General features: G+C 44.9%; 1 protein-coding gene across 1 annotated transcript in view; it reads right to left on the reverse strand.

Moving 5' to 3' along the window:
- The window catches only part of mvb12a (multivesicular body subunit 12A), a gene marked incomplete at its 5' end in the record, with an annotated part of 10425 nt that extends 4430 nt beyond the window's left edge, over positions 1-5995 (reverse strand). The window contains 1 exon segment of the mRNA XM_080524714.1: positions 5968-5995. Within this exon segment, the coding sequence (XP_080380840.1) occupies positions 5968-5995 (28 nt within the window).
- Positions 5996-13034: the final 7039 nt, after the last annotated feature.

The raw sequence follows: 13034 nt of genomic DNA on the forward strand, positions 1-13034 counted from the left end.
TATCTTCCGTTTAGAATGATAAGGTTCTATCTCCGTTTAGAATGATAAGGTTCTATCTCCGTTTTAGAATGATAAGGTTCTATCTCCGTTTAGAATGAGAAGGTTCTATCTCCGTTTAGAATGATAAGGTTCTATCTCCGTTTAGAATGATAAGGTTCTATCTCCGTCTAGAATGATAAGGTTCTATCTCCGTTTAGAATTATAAGGTTCTATCTCCGTTTAGAATGATAAGGTTCTATCTCCGTTTAGAATGATAAGGTTCTATCTCTGTTTAGAATGATAAGGTTATATCTCCGTTTAGAATGATAAGGTTCTATCTCCGTTTAGAATGATAAGGTTCTATCTCCGTTTAGAATGATAAGGTTCTATCTCTGTTTAGAATGATAAGGTTCTATCTCCGTTTAGAATGATAAGGTTCTATCTCCGTTTAGAATGATAAGGTGCTATCTCCGTTTAGAATGATAAGGTTCTATCTCCGTCTAGAATGATAAGGTTCTATCTCCGTTTAGAATGATAAGGTTCTATCTCCGTTTAGAATGATAACGGTTCTATCTCCGTTTCGAATGATAAGGTTCTATCTCTGTTTAGAATGATAAGGTTCTATCTCCGTTTAGAATGATAAGGTTCTATCTCCGTTTAGAATGATAAGGTTCTATCTCCGTTTAGAATGATAAGGTTCTATCTCTGTCTAGAATGATAAGGTTCTATCTCCGTCTAGAATGATAAGGTTCTATCTCCGTTTAGAATGATAAGGTTCTATCTCCGTTTAGAATGATAAGGTTCTATCTCCGTTTAGAATGATAAGGTTCTACTCCGTTTAGAATGATACGGTTCTATCTCCGTTTAGAATGATAAGGTTCTATCTCCGTTTAGAATGATAAAGTTCTATCTCCGTTTAGAATGATAAGGTTCTATCTCCGTTTAGAATGATAAGGTTCTATCTCTGTTTAGAATGAGAAGGTTCTATCTCCGTTTAGAATGATAAGGTTCTATCTCCGTCTAGAATGATAAGGTTTTATCTCCGTCTAGAATGATAAGGTTCTATCTCCGTTTAGAATGATAAGGTTCTATCTCCGTTTAGAATGATAAGGTTCTATCTCCGTTTAGGGTAGTTCAGAGATATTGAGCGTCAAAGTTTTTACATTCCATTATGTTTTGTGAGATGGAACCTTTGTGTTTGATGAATTACTAACTCAAAAATGTCAACATTTTTAAAATAACACCACACAGGCATTAATAAACACCTAATGGATCAGATTATGTAAAAATCTCAATTTGGACAAAAATGGAGATAGAACCTTCTGATTCTGACGTCACGAACTAACAAAGACACGGTTGTCTGGCAGGTCGGCCAGCCATGCCTAATGCATTCTTCTTCTTCTTCTTCTTCTTCTTCTTCTTTTTAGATAACGAACTGACTGTAATATGTTTACAGAAGTCAAGAAACACTTGTAGAAAGCTACAATAATACAATAAATATAATAATAATAATAATAATAATAATATAATAATAATAATAATAATAATAATAATAATAATAATAATAATAATAATAATATAATAAAAGCTAGAATAATACAAAGTGAGATGTGACCCTAACAGCAGGTCGTAGCAGCAGTAGAACTATCTCCAGGTGAACTCCCCTGCCTAAGTGGACAGTCACAGTCTCGAACCATTGTTTGACAGATGGGTCGAAAATAGTTCAATATCGTTCATAGTTTAAACTCTCACTCGTCAAATAATGCATACATACTTTCGAGTCACCCCTTTCTCGCGTTGGTTTGTGAGGAACTGAAGACAGACGAACAACTTTTCTCCGAGGACAGCAGCAACAGAAACTTCTTGTGGCTTTTTCCTCGTCAAAGCAGGAAGGGATTCCAGGACTTCAACTCCCAGCAAGCACCGGGACAAACAATGCGCCGACCAGAACAAGGACAGGGCTGATGCTTCTCTTCACCGCCAGATGGCGATATGAACCTAGTTTGTGTGTAATGGTCTATGGAGGCCTTGCCATCTCTCTTTATTAGTCTGTCTCTGCGAAGGGTCTAAATGGCATGGCTTTTAATTGTATGATTTATGGCAACTGTGAAGAGTGTACCCGGAGAACACATTAATCAAAACAAACAAACATCTGAAGGAGAGAAAGAGAGAGAGACAGAGTGAGAAAGAGAGAGAGAACGAGAGAGAGAAAGAGAGAGAGAGCGAGAGAGAGAGAGAGAGAGAGAGAGAGAGAGAGACAGAGAAAGAGAGAAAGAGCATTTACTTTCTGTTACAAAAGGTCTGAAAACAGGCAAAGGTCTGCACAAATAAAACAACACACACAAACACACACACACACATACACACACACACACACACACACACACACACACACACGCATGTGGGAGGTGTTTGGAGGTGGGGCAGGGACAGAGAGGAGGAGGGTACTCAAGGCAGAGTGCTGAGAGAAAGATCGATTCTCATTTACATGAAAATGAGGCAGAGAGGGGGGAGAGGGGGGAGGGAGGAGAGAGCTGGGGAGGCAGGAGAGAGGGGGGAGAGGAGGGAGGGGGGAGGGAGGAGAGAGGGGGGAGAGGAGGGGTGATAATGGAAAAGGGGGGGAAGGGTGAGAGAGAAAGGGCGAGGGGCAGAAGGAAGAAGGGAGTGAGAGAGAGAGAGAGAAAACTGATGGTGAGAAGAGAGAAGAGATAACAGAGAGGGGGAGGAAGGACAGAGAGAGAGAGAGAGAGAGAGAGACAAACAGGGTAAAAGGGGTCAGGGAGAAAGAGTTAGGCAGGAAGTTGAAAGAAAACAGCGGAGAGAGGGAGAGATGACGCAGTATTTTAATTTTTATTTCTCCACTAATATCCTTGAAAGAAAGCCAATGTTTGAATGTGTGTGTGTGTAGGTGTGTGTGTGTGTGTGTGTGTGTGTGTGTGTGTGTGTGTGTGAGTGAGTGTGTGTACGTGTGTGTGTGTGTGTGTGTGTGTGTGTGTGAGTGTCTGTATGTGTGAGTGTGTGTGTGTGTGTGTGTATGTGTGCGTGTGTGTGTTAGTGTGTGTTTGTGTGCGCGTGTATGTGTGCGTGTGTATGTGTGCGTGTGTGTGTTAGTGTGTGTGTGTGTGTGTGTGTGTGTTAGTGTGTCACTCCTCCTCTATCACGCCTCCTCTATCACTCCTCCTCTATCACTCCTCCTCTATCACTCCTCCTCTATCACTCCTCTATCACTCCTCCTCTATCACTCCTCTATCACTCCTCCTCTATCACTCCTCCTCTATCACTCCTCTATCACTCCTCCTCTATCACTCCTCTATCACTCCTCCTCTATCACTCCTCTATCACTCCTCCTCTATCACTCCTCTATCACTCCTCCTCTATCACTCCTCTATCACTCCTCCTCTATCACTCCTCCTCTATCACTCCTCCTCTATCACTCCTCCTCTATCACTCCTCCTCTATCACTCCTCCTCTATCACTCCTCTATCACTCCTCCTCTATCACTCCTCTATCACTCCTCCTCTATCACTCCTCTATCACTCCTCCTCTATCACTCCTCTATCACTCCTCCTCTATCACTCCTCTATCACTCCTCCTCTATCACTCCTCCTCTATCACTCCTCTATCACTCCTCTATCACTCCTCCTCTATCACTCCGCCTCTATCACTCCTCCTCTATCACTCCTCCTCTATCACTCCTCCTCTATCACTCCTCTATCACTCCTCTATCACTCCTCCTCTATCACTCCGCCTCTATCACTCCTCCTCTATCACTCCTCCTCTATCACTCCTCCTCCACACTCCTCCTCTATCACTCCTCCTCTATCACTCCTCTATCACTCCTCCTCTATCACTCCTTCTCTGTCTCCAAACCACACTCACACACACACACACACACACACACATTGCACGAGCACACAGACACACACACATTGATTAATTGATTGATTGAAAACTTTATTAGAAGATTTGCAGAAGTAGGTACATGAAAGTACATATTACATACAAGGTCAACTAACAGGATAAAAACCCAAGAAAGCCACTGGCTTATTTCAATTGGGGTCCTTGTAACAAGCACACACACACACACACACACACACACACACACACACACACACACACACACACACACACACACACACAGTGGAGGTGATGCTGTGACGTAGGCCTGCGTACATACATGCTGACTGTCACTCATACAGACACACACACACACACACACACACACACACACACACGCTGCAGCCACCGACACTCAGAGGGAGAATCCAGAGGTGCTCGGGTCCCTGTTGGCATGGCAACATGCAGAGGAGACCACTAGGGGGGGGGGGGGGGAGAGGGGAGGGGGGGGGGTGGACTGTTCCATCTCGGCAGGGAGGGGGGAGGAGGGGGGGAGAGGGGAGGGGGGGTAGTGGACTAGTCCATCTGGCCAAGGAGGGGGGAGGAGGGGGGGAGAGGGGAGGGGGGGTAGTGGACTAGTCCATCTGGCCAAGGAGGGGGGGGGAGGGGTAGTGGACTAGTCCATCTGGCCAGGGAGGGAGGGGGGGTAGTGGACTAGTCCATCTGGCCAGGGAGGGAGGGGGGGTAGTGGACTAGTCCATCTGGCCAGGGAGGGAGGGGGGGGTAGTGGACTAGTCCATCTGGCCAGGGAGGGGGGGGGGGGGTAGTGGACTAGTCCATCTGGCCAGGGAGGGAGGGAGGGGGGGTAGTGGACTAGTCCATCTGGCCAGGGAGGGGGGGGGGGGGGGGGGTAGTGGACTAGTCCATCTGGCCAGGGAGGGGGGGGAGGGGGGGTAGTGGACTAGTCCATCTGGCCAGGGAGGGGGGGGGGGGGGGTAGTGGACTAGTCCATCTGGCCAGGGAGGGAGGGTAGTGGACTAGTCCATCTGGCCAAGGAGGGGGGGATCCTTGTTTAGAGCATTTAGTGTAATTGGGCTAATTAATGGGAATGAACCAGAGGGACAGAGACTCTGAGGTGGCACCCTGCCAGGGTGTGTGTGTGTGTGTGTGTTTAAGTGTGTGTGTGTGTGTGTGTGTGTGTGTGTTTGTAAGTACGTGTGTGTGTGTGTGTCTATGAGTAACTGTGTGTGTGTGTGTGTGTGTGTAGCTCTGTGGGTGTGTGTGTGTGTGTGTGTTTGTAGCTCTGTGTGTGTGTGTGTGAGTGTGTGTGTGTGTGTGTGTGTGTGTGTGTGAGTGTGTGTGTGTGTGTGTAGCTCTGTGTGTGTGTGTGAGTGTGTGTGTGTGTGTGTGTGTGAGTGTGAGTGTGTGTGTGTGTGTGTGTGTGTGTGTGTGTGTGAGAGTGAATAATAGAGTGAAAACGACAGAATAACGTCTCTCCTCTCCTCTCTTTTCCCGCCACGCTGAGGGATCCATTCATCTGTCCAACCGGATGACAGACTGTCCACACACATACACACACACACACACACACACACACACACAGGAACACACAAATACACACACAGAAACACACATACACACACACACACACACACACACACAGGAACACACAAATACACACACAGAAACACACACACACACACACACATGTATGTTACGAGGGGAGTCAGCGAAGAGGACTCCCCATCGCCTCTGCTGGTCGAAGAGCGACAGTGCTCCAGCCCTGGACTAATTATGTGATGATTGTCACCTGTGAGTGTTTGTCTGTGTATATAGGTGTGTCCCATTTCCTTGTTCCCTTGTCAGTTGTTCATTTTTGTCTACGTGTTGAGAACTCTGTGCTGACCTATGGAATATCCTATCCCTTGTTGACTTTGTACAACCTGTCCCGGAGGACTTTACTGCCTGTTGCTTCCCAGGTACATTGACTTTATCTAGTTTGTTTGTTTATCTTATTTTGTTTCGTAGCCCTTGCTGTTATTGTTTATGGAGCCTGGTTTTGCTCTCCTTTATTTTCCTCGAACTTAGTCGCAAGTTTTGTTTTGTGTGCTGTCATTATTTACTTGCGTTTCGGAGCCCTTGATTGCTCACCTTTGTTTTTGACTTGTATTCGTGTCATGTTTGATGAAGCATTATTATCTCAGTGGAGGGTGGGGGTGTAGATGTGGGAGGGTGGGGGGAGGGTGTAGATGTGGGAGGGTGGGGGGAGGGTGGGGGTGTAGATGTGGGAGGGTGGGGGTGTAGATGTGGGGGTGTAGATGTGGGAGGGTGGGGGGGAGGGTGGGGGTGTAGATGTGGGAGGGTGGGGGGAGGGTGGGGGTGTAGATGGGGGAGGGTGGGGGTGTAGATGTGGGAGGGTGGGGGTGTAGATGTGGGGGTGTAGATGTGGGAGGGTGGGGGGGAGGGTGGGGGTGTAGATGTGGGAGGGTGGGGGTGTAGATGTGGGAGGGGGGAGGGTGGGGGTGTAGATGTGGGTGGGTGGGGGGGAGGGTGGGGGTGTAGATGGGGGAGGGTGGGGGTGTAGATGTGGGAGGGTGGGGGGGAGGGTGGGGGTGTAGATGTGGGAGGGGGGAGGGTGGGGGTGTAGATGTGGGAGGGGGGAGGGTGGGGGTGTAGATGTGGGAGGGTGGGGGTGGGGGTGTAGATGTGGGAGGGTGGGGGGGAGGGTGGGGGTGTAGATGTGGGAGGGTGGGGGGGAGGGTGGGGGTGTAGATGTGGGAGGGGGGAGGGTGGGGGTGTAGATGTGGGAGGGTGGGGGTGGGGGTGTAGATGTGGGAGGGTGGGGGCGTAGATGAAACTGGAAACCAGTCTCCTGCCCTTCCCCCCTCTCCCACCGCCAGGCCGTCAATCACGCTGAGAGGGGGCGGCCTAATGTCCCAACGTTCTACTCCCGCCTCCCCCCCGACTACCATGGCAACCGAGCTGCCAATCAAGAAAGAAGACAGCTCTCTTTAAAGTTAATTCACAGGGTTCAAGCTCAACAAAAAAACAAACAAAAAACAGCAACACTTAGATTCAGCAGGCAGCACCGTCTTACACCAAGCTGGAAAGACCTCACACACACACACACACACACACACACACACACACACACAATTTCGTCTTATGGATCCATGCCTATTCGGTTGTTAAGTCTGACGTCACGCAATTTCCGGGTCCAAACCAAAACTTCCCCGTACCAGTGTACTAAAGCACCAGAGTACCAGTGTACTAAAGCATCAGAGTACCAGTGTACTAAAGCATCAGAGTACCAGTGTACTAAAGCACCAGAGTACCAGTGTACTAAAGCACCAGAGTACCAGGGTACTAAAGTACCAGTGTACTAAAGCGCCAGAGTACCAGTGTACTAAAGCACCAGAGTACCAGTGTACTAAAGCACCAGTGTACCAGTGTACTACAGCACCAGAGTACCAGTGTACTAAAGCACCAGAGTACCAGTGTACTAAAGCACCAGAGTACCAGTGTACTAAAGCACCAGAGTACCAGTGTACTAAAGCACCAGAGTACCAGTGTACTAAAGCACCAGAGTACCAGTGTACTAAAGCACCAGAGTACCAGTGTACTAAAGCACCAGAGTACCAGTGTACTAAAGCACCAGAGTACCAGTGTACTAAAGCACCAGAGTACCAGTGTACTAAAGCACCAGAGTACCAGTGTACTAAAGCACCAGAGTACCAGTGTACTAAAGCACCAGAGTACCAGTGTACTACAGCACCAGAGTACCAGTGTACTACAGCACCAGAGTACCAGTGTACTAAAGCACCAGTGTACTACAGCACCAGAGTACCAGTGTACTAAAGCACCAGAGTACCAGTGTACTAAAGCACCAGAGTACCAGTGTACTAAAGCACCAGAGTACCAGTGTACTAAAGCACCAGAGTACCAGTGTACTAAAGCACCAGAGTACCAGTGTACTAAAGCACCAGAGTACCAGTGTACTAAAGCACCAGAGTACCAGTGTACTAAAGCACCAGAGTACCAGTGTACTAAAGCACCAGAGTACCAGGGTACTAAAGCACCAGAGTACCAGGGTACTAAAGCACCAGAGTACCAGGGTACTAAAGCACCAGAGTACCAGGGTACTAAAGCACCAGAGTACCAGTGTACTAAAGCACCAGAGTACCAGTGTACTAAAGCACCAGAGTACCAGTGTACTAAAGCACCAGAGTACCAGTGTACTAAAGCACCAGAGTACCAGTGTACTAAAGCACCAGAGTACCAGTGTACTAAAGCACCAGAGTACCAGTGTACTAAAGCACCAGAGTACCAGTGTACTAAAGCACCAGAGTACCAGTGTACTAAAGCACCAGAGTACCAGTGTACTAAAGCACCAGAGTACCAGTGTACTACAGCACCAGAGTACCAGTGTACTACAGCACCAGAGTACCAGTGTACTACAGCACCAGAGTACCAGTGTACTACAGCACCAGAGTACCAGTGTACTAAAGCACCAGAGTACCAGTGTACTAGTGTACTACAGCACCAGAGTACCAGTGTACTAAAGCACCAGACTACCAGTGTACTAAAGCACCAGAGTACCAGTGTACTAAAGCACCAGAGTACCAGGGTACTAAAGCACCAGAGTACCAGGGTACTAAAGCACCAGAGTGCCAGTGTACTAAAGCACCAGAGTACCAGTGTACTAAAGCACCAGACTACCAGTGTACTAAAGCACCAGAGTACCAGTGTACTAAAGCGGTAGAATGACAGTTCAATCGTTTTTTAGACTGGGATCTATTCATACAACAAGGGACACAGCACTTTCCTGTTTTTTCCCATATTGTCAGCGTCTTTGAGCCTCGGAAAAGCGCGATACAAATGTAATGAATTGTTATTATTACTGCGGCATTTCGAAGAGAGCGCCTCAGCCAACGTTGGACCCGGAAACACGTCGCGACTTAACAACCGAATTAAGACAAACGTGTCCATAATTGGGCACACACAACCCCAAGGTGTCACCTATCAAACGGTGTCCTGTTTCTGCATCTGATCGTGGCATTTCTGAGGTTATGTATTCAGTTTAGTTTGGGTCTGGTTTCTAGGTGGAAGTGAGTCTAATAGGGTGGATGGAGTTGAAGTTGAATTAACCCTGAAACTAAAGGTAGGTAGGCCGGCCCTTAGTGTCTGAGTGTGGGCCTTACTTACTTACTTACACACCCACACACACACACACACACGCACGCATACACACACACACGCACGCATACACACACACAAATGCGTACACACAAATGCATACACACACACACACACAGCTAATTGAGTCGTTAGCTGAAAGCGCTGGGACTCTTCTGGCTATCTCATTAGAGCAACAAAGAATGAATCACTCAATCTACACACCCTCTACACACTCAATCTACACACCCAATCTACACACTCAATCTACACACCCTCTACACACTCAATCTACACACCCAATCTACACACTCAATCTACACACCCTCTACACACTCAATCTACACACCCAATCTACACACTCAATCTACACACCCTCTACACACTCAATCTACACACCCAATCTACACACTCAATCTACACACCCTCTACACACTCAATCTACACACCCAATCTACACACTCAATCTACACACTGGGGTAGTGGTGGTCTAGTGGATAGTGAGTTGGACTTGTGATCAGAAGGTTGTGAGTTCAAATCCCGCCTGAAACCACACCACTAAGGTAAGTAAGGCACTTAGCCCTCAGTTACTCCAGGGGGAATGTCCCTGTAATTCGTAATTGTAAATCGCTTTGGATTAAAAGCGTCTGCTAAATGGCAAAATTATTATTAAATCTACACACTCAATCTACACACCCAATCGACACACCTTCACATGGCTGAAACACACCCCATGTATACACACTACCTAACCTTAACACACCCCATGTATACACACTACCTAACCTTAACACACCCCATGTATACAGACTACCTAACCTTAACACACCCCATGTATACACACTACCTAACCTTAACACACCCCATGTATACAGACTACCTAACCTTAACACACCCCATGTATACACACTACCTAACCTTAACACACCCCATGTATACACACTACCTAACCTTAACACACCCCATGTATACAGACTACCTAACCTTAACACACCCCATGTATACAGACTACCTAACCTTAACACACCCCATGTATACAGACTAATTAATAATAATAATTTTGCCATTTAGCAGACGCTTTTATCCAAAGCGACTTACAATTACGAATTACAGGGACATTCCCCCTGGAGTAACTTATGGCTAAGTGCTTTACCCAAGGGCACACTAGTAGTGGTGTGGCTTCAGGCGGGATTTGAACTCACAACCTTCCGATCCCAAGTCCAACTCACTATCCACTAGACCACCACTACCACTACCCAAAACTGTTTCAGTATGACTTTTATTAAACTGCGGTTCCTCCCGCGCACGCCCACATACAACATCCGGGTCTTACATGCAACATTATCAGGTCACCTGACTACCTAACCTTAACACACCCCATGTATACTACCTAACCTTAACACACCCCATGTATACAGACTACCTAACCTTAAGCTCACAGTCTCTTTACTACTGTCACTCATGTCCTGTACTATTGACTCTTTTATTGAATTATGCCTAGAGCCTTATTGTCTTATTAAGCCAGTGGCTTTCTTGGGTTTTTATCCTGTTAGTTGACCTTGTATGTAATATGTACTTTCATGTACCTACTTCTGCAAATCTTCTAATAAAGTTTTCAATCAATCAATCAAAAGTCTGCAAATTGCAACATACTGCTAATTGTGAATAATGTTATTTGTCACTTATGTCCTGTTTTTTTTAATTATCATTTTGAATTATGCCTATTGCCTTAATGTCTTGTGCTGCAATGTCAGGAACTGAAGCCTAAAGGCCAATGCACACGGCATGCGATTTTGTCGCACGACAACATTCGATTCTCAATTCACACCAATGAATGAATGAATGTGAATGGAGAATCGAATGTTGTCAGGCGACAATATCGCAACGCACGCCATGTGCATTGTCTCATTGGGTCTCATTCAAAACAATGGAATCGAATTCGGCGGTGCGACAACATCGCACGTGTGCATTGGGCTTAAGAACGTTTACTCTCTTACACTTGTGTAATGTGACGTAAGGATAAAGTTGAAAGGTGAAGCTTGGTAACTCTCTGGGATGTTATAATGGTGCCTCTTATAACGACGCCCAGAGAGACAGACGAAAAGTATTGGGTTGTTAAGTCTGACATCAAACGTGACGTTTAGCAATTTCCGGGTCCAAACCAGAAATTCCCCGCACCAGAGTACCAGTGTACTACAGCGGTAGAATGACAGTTCAATCGTTTTTTAGACTCGGATCCATTCATACAACAAGGGACACAGCACTTTCCCGTTTTCCCCATATTGTCAGGGTCTTTGAGCCTCGGAAAAGCGCTATATAAATATAATGAATTATTATTATTACTGAGGCATTTCGAAGAGAGCGCCTCAGCCAATGTTGGACCCGGAAACACGTCACGACTTAACAACCGAATTTGGAGGTCTTTGTTGTAACCATGCAACCAGGGTAAGATGTGCTTCTAAAGGGCAATAACAACCTACAGACACACGCGTCAGACAGTGCCTGTGTTGCTAGGTCACAAGCCCTGAGGTGGTGGTGGTGGTGGTGGTGGTGGTGGTGGATCTGTTGTGCGTGTGTCGGCATGGTAACGTCTAATGTTAAATTTAAATGTTCAATGTTATTCAAATGGCCTCCAGTTTTGGACAGAATGGTCCTCATTTGCATAATGCTTGGCTACCACAGGGTCATAGATGAGTGATGACTGTGATTGGTGGGAGCTGTGAGTGAGTGATGGTAATGATGATGATGATGGCTGTGTGACATCGCTTTGTTTTGTACTCGTCAGCCGTCTCTCTCGCACACGCACACACACACACACACGCACGCACGCACGCACGCACACACACACACACACACACACACACACACACACACACACACACACACACACACACACACACACACACAGAGAGACACACACATACAGAGAGAGAGAGAAACACACACACACACACACACACACACACACACATGCAAGCAAGCACAGCACAGACATACAGAGAGAGAGAGAGAGAAACACACACACGCATGCAATCACACACACACACACACACACACACACACACACACACACACACACACACACACACACACACACACGTCCAGGGCTGAGTAGAATTCACTTTGTTCTCATGTTGTGATGATATGGTGGCTGAATACGATACAGTATCATAGATATTAGTAGATAGAATCATAGATATTAGTAGATATATTAGTAGATAGAATCATAGATATTAGTAGATATATTAGTAGATAGAATCATAGATATTAGTAGATATACTAGTAGATAGAATCATAGATATTAGTAGATATATTAGTAGATATATTAGTAGATATATTAGTAGATAGAATCATAGATATTAGTAGATAGTATCATAGATATTAGCAGATATATTAGTAGATAGAATCATAGATATTAGTAGATATATTAGTAGATAGAATCATAGATATTAGCAGATATACTAGTAGATAGAATCATAGATATTAGTAGATATATTAGTAGATATATTAGTAGATATATTAGTAGATAGTATCATAGATATTAGTAGATATATTAGTAGATAGTATCATAGATATTAGTAGATATATTAGTAGATATATTAGTAGATATATTAGTAGATAGTATCATAGATATTAGTAGATATATTAGTAGATAGTATCATAGATATTAGTAGATAGTATCATAGATATTAGTAGATAGAATCATAGATAGATAGAATCATAGATATTAGTAGATATATTAGTAGATAGAATCATAGATATTAGTAGATAGAATCATAGATATTAGTAGATATATTAGTAGATAGTATCATAGATATTAGTAGATATATTAGTAGAATCATAGATAGATAGAATCATAGATATTAGTAGATACATTAGTAGATAGAATCATAGATATTAGTAGATATATTAGTAGATAGTATCATAGATATATTAGTAGATAGAATCATAGATATATAGAATCATAGATATTAGTAGATAGAATCATAGATATTAGTAGATAGAATCATATATATTAGTAGATAGTATCATAGATATTAGTA

The sequence above is a fragment of the Nansenia antarctica genome (genome assembly GCF_963989245.1).
Source record: "Nansenia antarctica genome assembly, chromosome: 2".
NCBI classification, from domain to species: domain Eukaryota; kingdom Metazoa; phylum Chordata; class Actinopteri; order Argentiniformes; family Microstomatidae; genus Nansenia; species Nansenia antarctica.